This window comes from Dipodomys spectabilis, unplaced genomic scaffold (genome assembly GCF_019054845.1).
Source record: "Dipodomys spectabilis isolate Male_0828 unplaced genomic scaffold, ASM1905484v1 ptg000329l, whole genome shotgun sequence".
In the NCBI taxonomy this organism is placed as follows: Eukaryota; Metazoa; Chordata; class Mammalia; order Rodentia; family Heteromyidae; genus Dipodomys; species Dipodomys spectabilis.
This window is the reverse complement of record NW_024871006.1, coordinates 2,726,623-2,744,305: the sequence shown is the minus strand read 5'-3', so window position 1 is coordinate 2,744,305 and position 17,683 is coordinate 2,726,623. Positions and strand designations below refer to the sequence as shown.

At 41.5% G+C, this 17,683-nt stretch overlaps 1 protein-coding gene across 4 annotated transcripts in view; it reads left to right on the top strand.

Annotated features, from left to right (window-relative positions):
* Positions 1–17,683, top strand: part of Helz (helicase with zinc finger) — a 147,158-nt gene that overhangs the window by 22,989 nt on the left and 106,486 nt on the right. For all 4 annotated transcript variants that reach the window (XM_042702566.1, XM_042702567.1, XM_042702568.1 and 1 more), the window contains 2 exons: positions 8,851–9,078; positions 11,874–11,910. In XM_042702566.1, coding sequence (XP_042558500.1) covers positions 8,869–9,078; positions 11,874–11,910 — 247 coding nt within the window. In that variant the 5' untranslated portion in view covers positions 8,851–8,868. The remainder of the gene's footprint in view (positions 1–8,850; positions 9,079–11,873; positions 11,911–17,683) is intronic.

The window sequence follows — 17,683 nt, the reverse complement described above, 5'->3', positions numbered from 1 at the left end:
GTTATCCTATAAATATGGTAAAAAGTGACTTAGTGATGGGAAGTTTCTGAAAAAGTTTATTTGTTGAGTGTACAAAAATGATAAAATGATCATTTTATGGGAAGATGGTGCTGAGTAGTCTTAAGGATACAGGAGCTGGGTGCTGGTGGCTCACGCCTGTCATCCTAGCTACTCAGCAGGCTGAGATCTGAGGATTGCGGTTCAAAGCCAGCCCAGGCAGGAAAGTTCATGAAACTCTTATCTCCAATAAACCACCAGAAAACTGGAAGTGGCACTGTATCTCAAGTGGTAAGGCGCTAGCCTTGAGCTGAAGAGCTGAGGGACAGCACTCAGGTCCAAAGTTCAAGCCCCATGACCGACCAAAAAAAAAAAAAAAGGACACAGGACTTTTGCCTAACTAAAGGACACGATTGCCTAGGTTTATGTGTGTTTTCTCTTTTTTAATAATTTAGCACAGTGTTATTATGCAGAACTTATAGGAAATTGTTCTTTTTATCATTGTTCAAAGATTAAAATGGTGGCAATTTTCAGTTATTTTTATTGCTTTCGAGAGTGATTGAGTTTGAGGTTTTATACTATTGGGACAGATAAGGAACTGTGATTGCTTGTTGGTTCAGAAGTGATACATTAATGCATGTGAGGAAATGTCATAATGAAACCTCCCTTGTACAATTAATGTATGCTAATAAAAAAGGATTTTATAAGTGTAGTCTTTCAGTAGCATCTGGCACACAGAAAGCATTCAGTAATGTTAAGAATGAGGTAGCTTTCTAATAAATTTAAAACAAATGTGTTAGGATTATATTTTAAGAGGTAGACCAACAAAATATACTAAGCCATTTATCACCCATGCTCAATTGTTTTTTCACACTATACTGTTGTTAGTAATCAATGGCTTAAGACCAGTGTTACTAATGATCATGTATACATACTGTTCTACAAGATAATTGCCAGCTTGTTTGGTACTAATCATATTCTTTCTGTCTGATTAATTAGGACTGTCTTGATTCAGCTATCTTAAACAAGCTAAATTGGCCTAAGCTAGAAAGAAATTTCTTTGCTTCCCCAACTGCAAACTCTTAAGCATAGGTTGACTCAAAACTCAAGTGATATCATCTGGTTCAGTTGCTGGCACTGTAGTCTACAAAGATGGCTTCAACTTGTAGCTTCTCAGATTTTGAGTTTAGCAGGAGAGAGTACTTGTCTCTTTCCCAGAAGCCTCAGCAAGCCTCTGATGTCTTATTGGGTCTTAGAGGGTTAAAGGTCTTACTTGAGTCAGTCCTTGTGTTGGAGACTGTGAAACTCTGATTGGCCAGTTCCAGTCACATGGCACTCCTGTATCCCTGGTAAAGTTATCTCCTCAGGAACCACATGGATTGAGTGAGTGTGAGGTGGTTTCCCAAAAAGATTCATGGGCTTCAGTTACCAAAATAGGAAATGGATATGACCTTCAGAATAACCAGTGTCCATTGTGTGGACATGGTATTTAGTAATCTCTTTTTGTCAGTCATCAACAGGTCAGAGGAATTCATAGATTCTGACTAGAGTCTTGATTTTTTTTGTCAGTTGTGGGGCTTGAACTCTGGGCTTGGGCGCTGTCCCTCAGTTCTTCAGCTCAAGCGAGTGCTCTACCACTTGAACCACGGTTGCCACTTCTGGTTTTCTGGTGGTTTGTTTATTGGAGATAAGATTCTCATGGACTTCCCTGCCTGGGCTGGCTTTGAACTGAGATTCTCAGATTTCAGCCTCCTGAGTAGCTAGGATTACAGGCGTGAGCCACCAGCTCCCAGAGAGTCTTGCCTAGCAAGTCATAGCCTCAAAGTTAATGTATATTCTTTTGGTGGAAGCCTGGATAATTTTTTGTGTGTGCCCATACACATGTGCACATGTACTCATGAGTTGGTACTGGGAGGGCTTCAATTCACGGTCTTATAGTTTTACCTTGCTCGCTTGTTCCCAGCTACCACACTATCACTTGAGTCATGCTTCTATTCTGGCGTTTCACTCATTAATGGGAGATGGAGTATCCAAGACATTTCTGCCCTGGAGTTGGCTACAAACTGCTGTCTTCCAGGTCTTAGCCTCCTGAGTAGTTGGGGTTATAAGTGTGAGCCACTGGTATGGGCCACCGGTATCTGGTTTGGAAAAAATTTTAATAAGAAAGAATGGAATTCAGGTAGGGTGAATTTCAGCAGTGGATGAGCCAAGTACAAAGCATTTCTTCCTATATCGATGTACTTAATGTGACTCAGAGCCTGAGACTTCCATGCCTTCCTATTACCATGAGAGACTCCTGGATCCATCCAACTTAGTGTCTGTGCTTTGGATTAGGCTGTTAGGTCTTGCTTCCAGGATTACATGCTACAGAATGTGTCTGTGTCCTAGACAAGGGTGTCCACTACACAGTGAAGTGTATGGGAGCTGGACTGTTAGCCAGCTATAGTCCATTTAGTGTGGCCTGAGGTATTTTTTCACTTAAGCAGTTTTATTCTATGTTAGGGAGAGCACTTCTTCAAGAATGTGTAGCAAGAGACGCTCTCTCGCTGCTCTTTTCTAGCTCTCTCTGTTCTTTTCTTACTCTCTCTGCTCTTTTCTAGCTCTTTCCTCTCTCTCTTTCCTCTCTCTCTGTTCTTTTCTTACTCTCTCTGCTCTTTTCTAGCTCTTTTCTCTCTCTTTCCTCTCTCTTTCCCAGCCACGTGGAGTGCCAACCTTGCCTGGTCCCAGCAGGTCTACTGAATAAACCTACCCCTTACCTGAAAAAAAAAAAAAAAAAGAATGTGTAGCAAGGGGCTGGGAAGGTGGTTCAGTGGTAGAGCGCTTGCCTTGCATGCCTGAGGCCCTGGGTTCGATTCCTCAGCACCACATAAGCAAAAAGAATAAAGCCGGAAGTGGCACTGTGGCTCAAGAGGTAGAGCGCTAGCCTTGAGCTGAAGAGCTGAGGGACAGCGCCCAGGCCCAGAGTTCAGGCCCCACGACCGGACCCAAAAAAAAAAAAAAAAAAAAGAATGTGTAGCAAGGTCATGCTGTGTTCTGAAAAAGCAGAGTAGACAACAGTCTAAGCAGAGACCTGCCTTATGTTTCCATCTGCACTGTATCAAAGTAGTCTTGAAAGTAATTAATGGACTTGATTAACAAAGGTAATTTTGTAGAAACTGTAGCATTCACTTCTGAGGCCAGCATCTGAACCTAATGCTTCAGAGACATCAGCTGTAGATTAAGGCATTTTCCCAAATCTCCTGAAGTCAACAGTTCCTCTCCACTGCTGAGATCTCCCTGCTAATGGGCTTTCTGACTAATGTTGACACTAGTCTTTTTGATTGCCTCTCATACTTGTTTTTTAGGGTTTAGCCTTAGCTGGTCACATAGAGATATATTATTTTTCTATTGTTTGCTCTTGCATATTCATTACCTATTTATTGAAGTGGAGAAAACAGACAAAAATCATTCCTCTATCAAACAGGTAAAGTAGTTACATAGAATATTTTATTTTCTGTAAGTAACAGTACCATATATTGTTGCTTCCATTTTCTGAAAATTAAAACTTTGGAAGTTTAGCACCATAGCCACACTAACATTTATTGAGCACTTATGTGCCAGGGATTAAGCAGTTTACATAGTGAGGATAGGTGGGGATTAGATGTGTTCTCTCCCACTGAGAGGTGATAAATTGAGATGGTCACTAGTCAGGCCACTTGCCCCAGGTCACTCAGTGCAGTGTAAGTGCTGCTGCTGTTTTCAGGGCAGATCATTTGACTCTTAGCCTAAGCTCTACATCACTGTGCTGCTTCTTTTCCCAGGACAGACTCTAGCTTGTGCAGTGGTAGTTTTGTCTAGGTTTGAGCTAGCAGTTTTGTAGGTAAAGTTTGCTAATGCTAGGGCTTTTTGTATCTGGATTTATCTGTCTACCATTTCTGTTATCTAGTAAACAATGCTGTGTGTGTGTGTGTGTGTGTGTGTGTGTGTGTGTGTGTGTATACACACACACACACACACACACACACACACACACACATATATTTCACTGTATAAACACTGCATGTTTGTCTACATGCAGATTCTCAACTACAGCTGGTTTGATTCCCTAGAAAAACATTTGTTAATGTCTAAATACATTTTTGGTTGTCACAAGTTGGGATGTGCTACGGCCATCTACGGGAAGAGGCTAGGGTTGAGATATCTCACCCCCAAACAAAGAATTATTCAGCCCCAAATGTCACTGGTGTCAAGTGTGGTCTACATCATAATGCCATTTTTATGTGTAAGGGCCACAGTTACTGTAATAATAAGAAAGCATTTTTGATTTTGGTTTGATAATTGATTTCACCCATCAGTACATGTTTTTATAAGGGGTGCAGATACCAACTTTAACTTAAAAATTTATTTTAAACTGGAAATAGCTCACTGAGGGAAAGCTGAGAAAGTTTAAAGATAGGCTAAGTAAATGTTGTGGAATATTCTGTAAATATTTCTTGGGTTTTCTTAATAACATGAGTAGGTTTCATTTTCATATTAAAATAATTTTAAAAATGTAAACATTGAAAACATACTGTAGTTTTGTTTTGTTTTGGTGCAGGTTCTGGGGCTTGAACTCAGGGCCTGGGCATTGTCTTTGAGCTTTTATACTCAAGGCTAGTAAGCTACCATTTGAGCCACACTACCCATTTTCTGGTGGTTAATTGGAAATAAGAGTCTCATGGATGCCAGGTGCTGGTGGCTCATGCCTGTAATTCTAGCAACTCAGGAGGCTGAGATCTGAGGATCACAATTCAAAGCCAGCCTAGGCAGAAAAGACCTCATGAGACTCTTATTTCCTATTAACTGCCAGAAAACTGGAAGTAGCACTGTGCCTCAAGTGGTAGAGCGCTAGCCTTGATCACAGAGGTTCGGGACAGGGCTTAGTCCTTGAGTTCAAGCCTCATAGCTGACTCAAAAAAAAAAGTCGCATGGATTTTCTTGCCTGGGCTGGCTTTGATCTGTGATTCTTAGATCTCAGACTCCTGAGTAGCTAGGTTTATAGGTGTGAGCCACCACCAGTGCCAGGCTCATATGCATTTTTCCCCACAAGTAGCAGGGCTTTGGAGCCTTGCACCCTAATCTTCCTTGCTCACAGCTGGTGCTCTACCAGTTGAGCCATACCCCCAGCCTGACATTTTGCTGGTTAATTGGCTATAGAGTCTGACCAATTTTTCTTCTTTGGGCTGGATGGCTTTGAACTGTGATTCATATCCTAGCATTTTGAGTATCTAATAGGTGTGAGCCACTGGTATATATACTAGCTTTTCAAACCATGTTTTTTTTTTTTTTTTTCAAACCATGTTTTGTTTTTTAGAACATAATATTGTACTCCAGTATGCCATGTATATTTAATAAATGTTAGCAAATACTGAAGCCTTTTTTTTTTTTTTTCCTTTGTTTGCTTGTGGGTCTTTTGAACTCTGGGCCTGGGTGCTGTCCCTGAGCTCTTCAGCTCAAGGCAAGAGTGCTCTACCACTTGAGCCACAGCACTACTTCGGGTTTTCTGGTGGTTTGTTGGAGATAGTCTTATGGACTTTCTTGTCTGGGCTGGCTTTGAACCTCGATCTTCAGATCTCAGCCTCCTGAGTAGCTAGGATTGTAGGCGTGAGCCACCAGCATCTGGCTGCTGAAGTCCTTTTTGAACTCTTCCTTATCCCATTACTTCAGTATTTCTACATCTTCTCATATACTATCAGTCTCCCAAAAGATAGAGTGCTTAGATCACTTTGGTTACCTGTTATGCGGCTCCCTCTCTACTGTTGTCATTTGACTGCTGGCCAGCACCTTTCTTCCTTAACCTTTAGGAGAGAGAGAACCAGGTTATCAAGGAGTTAGCAGAGTTGAAGCTGGGGAGTACACCTGAAGCATATATGTAGACTGGAGAGGGCTGGGCTAGCAAGTACTGTGGGTCAGGAGGAAGGTGGAAGGTTAGGAGGAGCAAGACTGTGGATGCTGTCAAGGAAGTGGGCTGCAAGCTTGACGGGTGACACAAGGTCAGCAGGAGGGAACACTCTCCTGAGACATAAGGTCTACCTAAATTTTAGTTCTTGCCTCAGGGATGTTGCTGGAAAAAGGCAACATCACTCAGAGGCAAGAATAGAAATCAGGACTTTCACTGACTCTAATTTGCACTATTTAATGGTCTGTTATTAGTGGCTATGCCTGTTCTTCTAACCAGTTCTTCATTGCATGGATATTTGGTAGATCCCTTCTTTTTGTTGATTTTAGTGTATTCTTCTTAGCTTGTATTAGTTGCACCACAGAAGGATTTCATTGTGACATGTCCACACATGTTTATAATATATTTTAATCAATCTCACCTTCTTTGTCACTTTCCCCTTTTCCCGTTCATAAAATAATTTTAGCAAGTTTCATTGTTCTTTTTCCATAGTTGCAGAGGATCTATTTCTATTTCAATCTTATTCATCTTCTTTGATCCTTCTAAGAGGAAGCCCAACCTCCTCCCACTATTACCCCTCCTCCACAGAGCCTGTTTTCTTTCTTCCCACCTTCCCATCCCCCCTATTGACTAACAGCTTTCATTCAGGCTGTTTAAAGAACATGCTTGCAATGCATTCTACAATTATTCACTCTATTCTTTTTCCTTTCCCCTTCCCTGCTCTTTCTTTCCCTCTCTCTCTTGTGCCAGTATTGGAGTTTGAACTCAGGGCCTTGTCACTGTCTTTGAGCTTTTTTGCTCAAGGCTAGCATTCTACGACAGCTCCACTTCTGGCTTTTTGTAGTTAATTAAAAAGTTTCATATGCTTTTTTTTTTTTTTGCTTGGGCTGGCTTTGATCTATGACCCTTAAATCTCAGCCTCATGTAGCTAGTATAATAGGCATGAGCTGTTGGCACATATAGTGGCCCTTTCCTCTTAAGTGTCTTTTAGATTCATATTCTTATATACCTGGAGATATGATTGTACATGCCCATGACTTACATACGTTTTTTTCAGTCTAGCATCCACAAATGAATGAAAACATATGGTACTTTGTTTTTTGAGCTTGTCTTATTCAGTGTATTATTCTCCTTTTGCATCTATTTTTCTGCAAATGACATGATTTTCTTTTCTTTTTTTTCCCCCCAGTCATAGGGCTTGAACTCTGGGTCTGGGCACTGTCCTCAGTTCTTCAGCTCAAGGTGTGCGCTCTACCACTTGAGCCACAGCGCCACTTCCAGTTTTTGTTTTTTGTTTTCTCGGTCATGGGGCTTGGACTCTTGGCCTGGGTGCTGTCTCTCAGCTCTTCAGCTCAAAGCTAGTGCTCTATCACTTGAGCCACAGTGCCATTTTCGGGTTTTTCTACTTACGTGGTGCTGAGGAATCGAACCCAGGGCCTCATGCATGCAAGGCAAGCACTCTTACCACTGAGCCACCTTCCCAGCCTCTACTTCCAGTTTTCTGGTGGTTAATTGGAGATTAAAGTCTCAGACTTTCCTCCCCGGGCTGGCTTTGAACCGTGATCCTCAGATATCAGCGTCCTGAATAGCTAGGATTACAGGCATGAGCCACCAGTGCCCCACTGATTTTATTTTTCTTTTGGCTGTGCAATATTTTATAGAATATATAAAATATATAAAATGTTAGCCATCTCAGCTGATTCTATCATTGGGTTATTGTCAACAGTGTTGCAATAAGCAGTTTATGCAGGTGTCTTTCTGATATATTGACTTACTTTCTTTTGCTTATATGCCCAATAGTGATATGGCAGAGTCATAAGGAAGGCCTGTTTTTAGTTTTTAAGGTCAGTTCCCTCTTTATTTAAAATCTTTCTAAATCACCTAGGGACAGGAGGGGAGGGAATCCTTATCTCCTCCTGTCACTGGGGCTCTACACCTTGATTTAAGTATGTTTTTTTTCCCCCCTGATTTCACCTGAATTCTTCTTTCTGAAGCATTCTCAGTGTCATCTGTGCAATATGCTTCTGTTCTCCCCTGGAGGCCTGCCATACCTGTAGGTGGATAGAGCAAGTCTTGCCATTGTTCACTTATGCTTTGGCTCTCATAGTAAAATCTTAGTTTCTTTTTCTTTTCTTTTCTTTTTTTTTTTTGTCAGTTGTGGGGTTTGAACTCTGGGCCTGGGCGCTGTCCCTCAGCTCTTCAGCTCAAGGCTAGCACTCTACCACTTGAGCCACAGGCCACTTCTGGTTTACTGGTGGGTTTATTGGAGATTTACTGGCTTTGAACCATGATCCTCAGATCTCAGCCTCCTGAGTAGCTAGGATTACAGGCATGAGCTACCAGTGCCCAGCAGGTCTTAGTTTATTGAAACCAATCTCTGCATGCTTTGTCTTTGCATTGGAGTTTGTTAGCAGAGGGCTTGGATCTCAGGGATTGTTCCTCAATTGTATGAATGGACAGGTCACACTTTGGTTTTAGCTGTTTTTTTACTTGGTGGGAAAAATTCCATGCTGCATTGATTTTGAGTTTCTACAATCACAGTCACAGAATTGTAAGACTAACGTTGGGAGACTGAAACTTGACTGTCAGGAGGGGACACATAAACATATGTATCTTTGGTCAAAAACAAGGGAATTCTCCATGCTTTGCTGTACTTGGTACTATTCAAAGTCTGGTTTGACTTATAATTTTGATATATTGCTAGTATGATCCTGACTTATGGTTGATATTTTGATATGGATCTTGGTAAAGACTTTAATATAAATGAGTTTAGATTTTGCAGTATTAGTAGCTGCTGCCTACCTAGGACCTTGATAGCAGACTAGTTAAAAGAAACTTCATGTCGGTAATTTAGCTGGTAGAGATAGGATGGATTCTAGAATTTGTAATTACTAAGTGTTCAGAGTCCCTTACCTGTTCTTTTCCCCTGTCTTTAGGATTTTTGTCCCTGAGTCATGGAAGACAGAAGAGCTGAGAAGTCATGTGAACAAGCGTGCGAGTCACTGAAGAGGCAGGACTATGACATGGCCCTCAAGCACGGCACAGAGGCCCTCCTTTCTCTTGGCCAGTACTCCATGGCAGACCTCACAGAGCCGTGTCCACTGGAGATAGAACGCATTAAAATCGAGAGTCTTCTTTACAGAATTGCCTCATTTTTGCAGCTGGTAAGTACATACTGTTGGTTTGATAAGGTGGAGTCATGTGAATGGTTCTTGTATTGAGTGGGGGCTCTCTCTAGTCATTCCCTATGCAGATCAGCTAATTGGCCTGAGTGATTGCCAAACATATCTGGCAGATAATTTTGTTTTTAGACTTTGAAGATTGTTCTGTGGTATGTCATTTTGGATTATTCATTCAACAAATAGTTTTGAGAGCATACTCTGTAGTAAATGCTGTCCAGGAGCTTTAGCAAATATATTGATGAAAGAGACCTTTGTCTAGTGGGGGAATAGACACACAGCAATTTGTAAGTAAGTAAACACTATAGGTAAATAGCATGACAAAAGAAAACAGGACACAGGACATTAGTAGTATTAGGGTTGGTGCTGGGTTGTAGTTCTATCTGGAGTAGTCAAGTTAAGCCTTGTTTAGAAGGTAGTAAGGGTGGCCTGGAGGACTGGAGAAAGAGCATCAGAGGAACAAGGAGTGGTTAGTGTAAAGATACTGAGGCAGATTAGAAGCGTGCCTGACATGTTTGAAGGGTAGTTAGCTGTTGGTACCATGGCTCAAGCCTATAATCCTAACTACTTGGGTAAGCAGAATTGGGCATTGTAGTTCAAAGCCAGCCTGGGCAAAAGGAAGTTTACAAGACTGCATTGTCTACTACTTGATGGCTGTTGTGGCTTCTGCCTGTTATCCCAGTTATGGGGGATACACAGTGGCTGGGTGCAGTGTTGCATGCCTGTCATTCCCAAGTGACACCAAGAAGCACAGTCAGGATTGTAGCCCAGGCAGGCTGGGCATAAAGTAGACTCTGCCTTGAAACTCGCCAGAGCAGCAAAGGGTCTGGAGGTGTGGCTCTAGTGATAGTGTGCCTGCCTAGCGAGTGCAAGACCCTGAGTTCTGTCCCGAGTATTGCTAATAAAACTCCAACAAAGAACAGATAGGAGGTCAGCGTGGGTGCTGGAATATGGTGCACAAAGGGTAAAGGAAAAAGGCAGAGCTCATGGGCCGGCTAGGTCATCCTCAGAGTTTTTGCTCTTGTTCTGTGTGAGGCAAAGGTCTCTTACAGAAGTTGTGAGCGGAGTTGACATGATTTTGGATCATCAGGAATCCTTTGACTTGTGTTGAAGATAGACTGTAAAGGAATTAGAGTAGATGCAAGGTGACAAGTTTATAGACTATTAGAATAACCCAGACTGGAGGTAACAGTGACTCATCCCAGAATGGCAGCAGTGGAGCTAGTGAGATGTTACAAGTTCAAAGGCAGCAAATAAGAGCTGTTGGAGTCATTGGCCTGGACAATTTTTTTTTTTCATCTGAGCAATTAGAAGAATAAGAAGATGAGGAATAGCCAGGTGCCGGTGGCTCGTGCCTGTAATCCTAGATACTCAGGGGGCTGAGATCTGAGGATCATGGTTCAAAGCTAGCCTGGGCAGGAGTGTGTGAGTTATCTCTAATTAATCACCAGAAAACTGGAAGTGGCTCTGTGGCTCGAGAGGTAGAGCACTCACCTTGAGCTGAAGAGCTGGGCAACAGTGCCCAGGCCCAGAGTTCAAGCCCTATGACCAACAAAAAAGATGAGGAATAGGTTTGCAAGCTCAGTTTTGAACATACAGAATTTGAGATGTCGTTTAGTTATCTGGCTGGAGATACTGAGCAAGCAGTCAGATACACAGCTATGGAATTTGGAGGAGTCTGGAGCTATACATGCTAAATAGAGTCCAAAGCTGGGGAAGATGCCTAAGGGGGGGAAGAGAGGATCAGTGTGGTGCCACAGTGCGGAAAGGTGGTGAGAGGAGAGCCTCATAGAGCATCCTGAGGAGCCGCTGTGAGGAAAAGGACCGCTGAGAGCCAGGGTCGTGGGAGCCAAGTGAAGACAGTTTTTGGGCTGCAGGCTTGTCTCAAAACATTAGAGTATCTGCTTAGGAAGTGTGAGGCTTTGAGTTCAATCCTCAGCATCTGCAAAAAGAAAAAACCTGCATGAGAGTTAGTGAATATTCAGCTGTGTCAGTGATCTCCATTAAGGCTATAAGCAGTGTCTAAATGTGTACATGTGAATAAAGTGGATCTGGCTGTAAGAGTGGGTGACTATGAGCGAAGCTTTCCTGGCTCAGTGGGTCTGAGTAAAGAGGACCTAGGAAAAGGTCAGGGGAAGAATGTATATGTGTAACATGGGCATCTCTGGAGGGGTTCTTGCAATCTTTGATGAGTTGCCCAAAAAAAAAAAAAAAATTAAAGGCAAAAGGTAGCTAGAAGTGAAATCAAGAGAATAATTCTCAGGAGAAATAACAGCATATTTATTTATGAGGATGAACTGATGAAAGGAAACAGTCAGGGAAGGGTGGGGGAAAGGAGAGGCATAGGGAGTGGCTCTCAGGTAGAAATGTGGGTCTGCACAGCATTGGGGATTGGCTTAGAAACAAGCACAGACAGTTCATCTGACAACAACGAGGAGCAGAGGGGCTGGCATGTAGGTAGACACAGTATGATAGTTGATGGAAATTCTCTTCTTTTGCCTCCAGTTTTCTTAGTCAAGCCTCTGGCTGAGGAAGTTGTGTATGAGGATTGTGGCTTGTTGAGTGAGAGGCTAAATTGTTCATGTATAGGGTATTGTATAATCAGTGCATAGAAGTTAGCTCTTCCTGTGATTATTAAATTTACAACATTCCTAATTCAGCTTTGAAACAAAGCCTTAACCTCTCTTTGGCAACATCTCAGTTATGTTTAACAGCCCTTAATTTTAAGGGCTTAAATTTATCTTGTAACTTAATTTTATCTTGTGTTTTTTGTTTTGCAGAAAAACTATGGACAAGCTGATGAAGATTGTAGGCATGGTATGTTTAAAAATGGGACCCTTCTGCTTTGAATACTTTGAATTATTTAACTGAGCAATGTTTAAGGTTTGATTTTTTTTTTCTACTAATTTTACAAGTTATAACCTATAATCCTATTTACATAGGAGATTAAAATCTGGAGGATCGGGTAGAAAAATACTCCAGAGCTGGGTGCTGGTGGCTCATGCCTGTAATTATAGCTACTCAGGAGGCTGAGATTTCAGGAATGCGGTATTGTTCAAAGGCAGCCAGCAGTCTGTGAGACTCTTATCTACAATTAGTTACCAGAAAATTGGAAGTGGAACTGTGGCTCAAAATGGTACAGTGCTAGCCTTGAGCAAAAGAGCTCAGGAATAGACCCCAGACCCTGAGTGTAAGCCCCCACGATTGCCAAAAAAAAAACCCAAAAAGCATGAATAGAGGAATGGCTCAGGTGATGGAGTTGAGTAAGTGCAGGGTTCTGAGTTCAAACCACAGTGTCCAGTAACTGATTTGGTTGTTCTTTTCTCCCAGAAAACTGGAAGTGGTGCTGTGGGTCAAAGTTGTAGAGTGCTAGTCTTGAGCAAAGAAGCTTGGGGACAGTGCCTAGGCCCTGAGTTCAAGCCCTGTGACCTACCAAAAGAAAAAGTTTAGATGAGTAAATAGTTCAGGCCAGTAAGAGAACACATTTAAGAAATGTAGCCCTTGATTGAAATGTTAGTATATCCTCGGATACACTTAAAATGAGAGCATGGGCTGGGGATGTGGCTTAGTGGTGGAGTACTTGCCTAGCATGCATGAAGCCCTGGATTTGGTTCCGCAGTACCACATAAAGAACAAACAAATGGCGCTGTGGCTCAAGTTGGTAGAGTGCTAGCCTTGAACAAAAGAAGCTCAGGGACAGGGCCCAGGCCCAAGTCCCAGGATTGGAGGGGGGAGAGGGGAAGAAGGGAGAGGGGAAGGGAGGGAGAGCAAGCATGCATATATGTCTTCTAAAATGTTTTTCACTAATCAGAAGATTTTTCTCAGAAGAATGTGGTTAGAATGCTCTTCAGTATTTTTTTCTGTTTTGGTCAAGAATTTGGGATTGACATGAGTACTTCTAGTATACAAACCCTCCCTATGATTGCTGCCATTTCAGTGGAATGCATGTTGGAGCATGGCAGGGAGTTCAGTGTATTTTCCCACAGGCTCCTGGAGGAATGCTTTGCACAGTTAGGTGGCTTAGGTAGCAGAATGCTTGAGTTATCCAGGATTAGCAGTTGGGGCTAAGGTGTTTAGTATAAGTTCATTTTTCCTTCCTTTTTTTTTTTTTTTTGGTGCTTGTTCTGGGGACTTAAACTCAAGGTCTGGGTATTGTCCCTTGAGCTTTTGTGCTCAAGGCTAGCACTATACTACTTAAGCCACAGCTCCACTTTTGGCTTTTTAGTATATTATTGGAGATAAGAATTGCATGGACTTTCCTGTCCAGGCTGGCTATGAACCATGATCCTCAGATATTAGTCTCCTGAGTTGCTAGGATTACAGTAAGCCACCAATGCCTGGCTCTTCTTTAGATCTTATGAATCTATAGTATACATTTCTCTAATGTACTGACCATACGTAATTTAACCATTCATTAATGACCAAAGACCTCTTTGTGAACATTGCTTCAAAGAACTGCAGTGGTTTGGGAGTTAAATTAGAACTAGAGCCTGTGCCAGTGCTCACGTCTGTAATCTAGCTACTCAGGAGGCTGAGATCTGAGCATCATGGTTCAAAGTCAGCCTGGACTTTGCAGCCCATGGACTTTTTATCTTTCCAGTTAACCACCAGATAACTGGAAGTGGCGCTGTGGCTCAAAGTGGTAGAGAGGCCGGGTACCAGTGGCTCATGCCTGTAATCCTAGCTACTCAAGAGGCTGAGATCTGAGGATTGCAGTTAAAAGCCAGCCTGGGCAGGAAAGTCCATGAGATTCTTTTCTTTTCTTTTCTTTTTTTTTTTTTTGGGTCTGTTGTGGGGCTTGAAATCTGGGCTGGGGCGCTGTCCCTGCGCTCTTCAGCTCAAGGCAAGTGCTCTACCACTTGAGCTATAGCACCACTTCTGGTTTTCTAGTGGTTTATTTGGAGATAAGAGTCTCATGGATATTTCTGCCTGGGCTGGCTTTGAACTGTGATTCTCAGATCTCAGCCTCCTGAGTATCTAGGATTACAGATGTGAGCCACTGGCGCCCGGCTATGAATATCTTTCTAAGTTAATGTATATCTTTGGTTCTTCTTCCTTAATATTTCTTGCTTTGGTGTAATTCAACTGTATTAATGAGCTCCTAGGTGGCTAACTTGTCGTTAGAAAGCATCATATAGTGACCATATATTGTTGCTTATCATTGCTGTAGGATAGCCTTAAAAATTAGATTTCTAGATAAAGGAATTTGTACAATTAGTGTTTTTATAGACACTGTCTGGTTATTTTCAAATGCACATATCCTCAGTAATATGTGACCACCAATTCCCTATAATCTGAGACCTGGCAGTCTTGAAACCTGCCAGTCTCACAGATTTTCACTAGTGAAGTTTATAGTCTTCTTATTTTGGAGGTGTGCACAATTTGGGAGGAATTACAGAAAATTAAATAGTGTTGATGAAGGAACTTGTAGAAATATGTTGTATTTTTCTGTTGCTTTATGTAGTATTTTAAGTTTAGGTTCTACTTTAGAGCAGATACATTGGCAAGGTAAAAGCTGAGCCAGTGCTGAGATGATGTTGGCATGACATGTGTGCTGTGGGAGGTGGAGTTGGCATTGGAGGGCAGCTGGGGAATATGCTGATCCCTTTGACCCACTAATTTCAGTGCTGGGATACTCTCTGGAGTAAATATCCAAAAGAAGGAAAAAGTCACATGTAAAGTACTGTTTATAGTTGCAAAGCTTTGTGTGAAAGGAAACTGATTGGCTGGAAATGTGGAAGGAGTTCATTAATTTCCTTCTATACATTCCTTATGCCCTTTTATGTAATAACATGTATGATAGAGTTGTTCATATGAAATACATGTTTGGGAGTAATAAGATTATACCCACACAAGTAGAATTTTGATATTACATGTAATTTTTTTCAGTAATATTATTTCTCTATAAAATAAAATGTATAAAAAGCAAGGGGAGGGCTGGGAAGGTGGCTCAGTGGTAGAGCGCTTGCCTTGCATGCCTGGGGCCCCGGGTTCGATTCCTCAGCACCACATAAACAAAAAGAAAAAAAAGCCGGAAGTGTGGCTCAAGTGGTAGAGCGCTAGCCTTGAGCTGATGAGCTGAGGGACAGCGCCCAGGCCCAGAGTTCAGGCCCCACAACTGGACGCCCCCTCCCCCCCCCAAAAAAAAAAGCAAGGGGAGACTCTTGCTGGGTCTCTGTTAATTATTACTCTGCTTAGTTTTACTGAGATGCTTTCAGGGGAAGTTCTGGATAGCTACTGTATTAGTGTGCCTGACTTCTCATTTGTTTTTTATGTATAGTATAGTTTTTTTTTTTTTCCCCTGGCTGGTCCTGGGGCCTGGGTGCTGTCCTGAGCTCTTGTGCTCAAGGCTAGTGCTCTACCACTTTGAGCCACAGCTTCATGTTTTGTTTTTGAGCGGTAAATTGGAGATGAGAGTCTCACAGGGGCTTTTTTGCCTTGGCTGGGTTTGAACTGCGACCCTCAGATCTCAGCCTCCAGAGTAGCTCGGATTACAGGTGTGAGCCACTGGCATCTAGCTATAGTTTTTTAAAATTAGCATACATTAGTTGCACATGGAGGATTTCATTATGACATATCCACACAATGTATCTTTGTCAGTGTCACCCCTTCCTGAAACTTTTTTATTGCACTGTTCCTTAAAACAATTTCAGCAGGTTTCATTTTTGAATTTTCATACATGCAAATGAACTGTGTAGACCATACTCTTTCTAATTTACCTCTTCGTTGGCCCTCCCTCTTCCCACTGATGCTCACCCCTCCCTCTGAGTTCATGTTGTTACTTTTGTGCCATTATTCTTCCTTTTCCTTTTCCTTTTTTAGTGTGTGTATTTAGTACACTAAGGGGTTTAACTTTAGGGGAAAAAACTTCAGTTTTTCCCATTTAGAATGATTTTAGTTAGAAGTCTTGTCTATGGCCTTTATTAAGTTCAGGTATATTCATTCTGTTCCTAGTTTCTTCATATCTGTTATCATAAAAGGATGGTGGAAAATGTTCAGTGAACAGGATAACAGTGCTTAGAATATTTGAGGTGAGACCCTCTGAAATATTGAATCACATATCAGTTTTACAGATGAGGAAACAGGCTTTTTGAGATGAAGTAACTTGTTTAATAGCACAGAGTAATCAAGAATGGGACTGTGGTTGTGAGACGAGCCCTTGTGTTTCCTGTTCTTACCTGCTACCAGTGGATATGTTAGCCTCTTGTAGACATGACAAACCTGGTGGAAAAGGCAAGAAAGGGCTTTTCTTTTATTCTAGAGGTGCCAATGTTGAGGCGCAGAATTACTTCATAACTGAAGTAGGGTAATAAGTTTGCTCCTAAGACTCCTAGTACATCCATTGTTTTATCTAATTACCATGCTTTTAAGATAGTGATACAGGTCAGTTATGCTTCTTAATGCATTGCCCTTTATCTCCAGGGAATATTAACTGTGCTTTTAAAACATTTTATTTATGTAAGGCTTTATTTTGTCAATAGAAATTAGAAGTTTTAAATCTTTATTTTTAAGTCATAGAATCAAAGGACATTTCAAAGGTAGTACAGAAATACTCCATGTCCTATAGAATAATATCAAAACTAGGGAATTAATGTTAGTCCAATGATTATGTGCAAACATGGCCATTTTATCACATGTACATTCATGTTGCCATGAACCAATCAAGGTTCAGAACTGCTTCCTCAGTTTTTGTTGTCCTAACTACTTTGCCTTGATTTGCCTTATAATTATACCTACCACCATCCCTACCATCCCTAGCCCTTGTAGTCGGTCTCACCTACCACCCAACACTGCTCTTAGAGCTACATTGACTGTGTCTTGCCACCACCATCCCCACCATCCCTCACCACTGTTTGGGACCCTTTGCAGGCACTAATCTGCTCTTCATCTCTAATATTTTGACATTTTGCCAGTATTATAAGGAGTCATATGGTATGTTATATAGTATTGAATCTTTAGAAATGCTTATTTTCACTCACATAATACCCTTGAGATCTATCCAAGTCATGTATATCAGTAGTTCACAGCTTTGTTCTCCAATAAGGTTTTATAAAGCTTTATGGAATAGTATTTCATTTTCACTTTTACTCTATTGATGATTGAACTTAGGGCCTTGATCTCTACAATGGTAGGCAAGTGTTGTATTTTTTTTTTTTTTTTTATTTAGTTAGTAGTTGTTACTATTTTTCCCCATTTTATTTTATTTTTATCTTTTGGAGAAGTAATCTTTTAAATTATCTTTAAGTAGTTGTACAAACGAGTTGCCATTTGACAGAGTAGTTTATAAATACATATTGATCAGTGTCACCCCTTTCAGTATTCTCATACATCCTTCCTTTATTCTTCCCAATTTTGTAGGACATCCATTGAATTCTTGACTGCATTCTTCCCCACTTCTCTTCATTTGACTATTTCTTTCCTGTTGACTCCACTCAACTCCTTTTGAGTACCTACTTTCTGCTGCTTATTTTTTAGAACTTTCCCTCCTTCCCTGTCTCTCTTTCATTTTTTCTCTCTCTCTTTCTTCCTCTCTTCCCTTCTTTCCCCTCTTCCCCCTTTCCTTCTCCCTCTTCCTCTCCTTCTCTCTCTC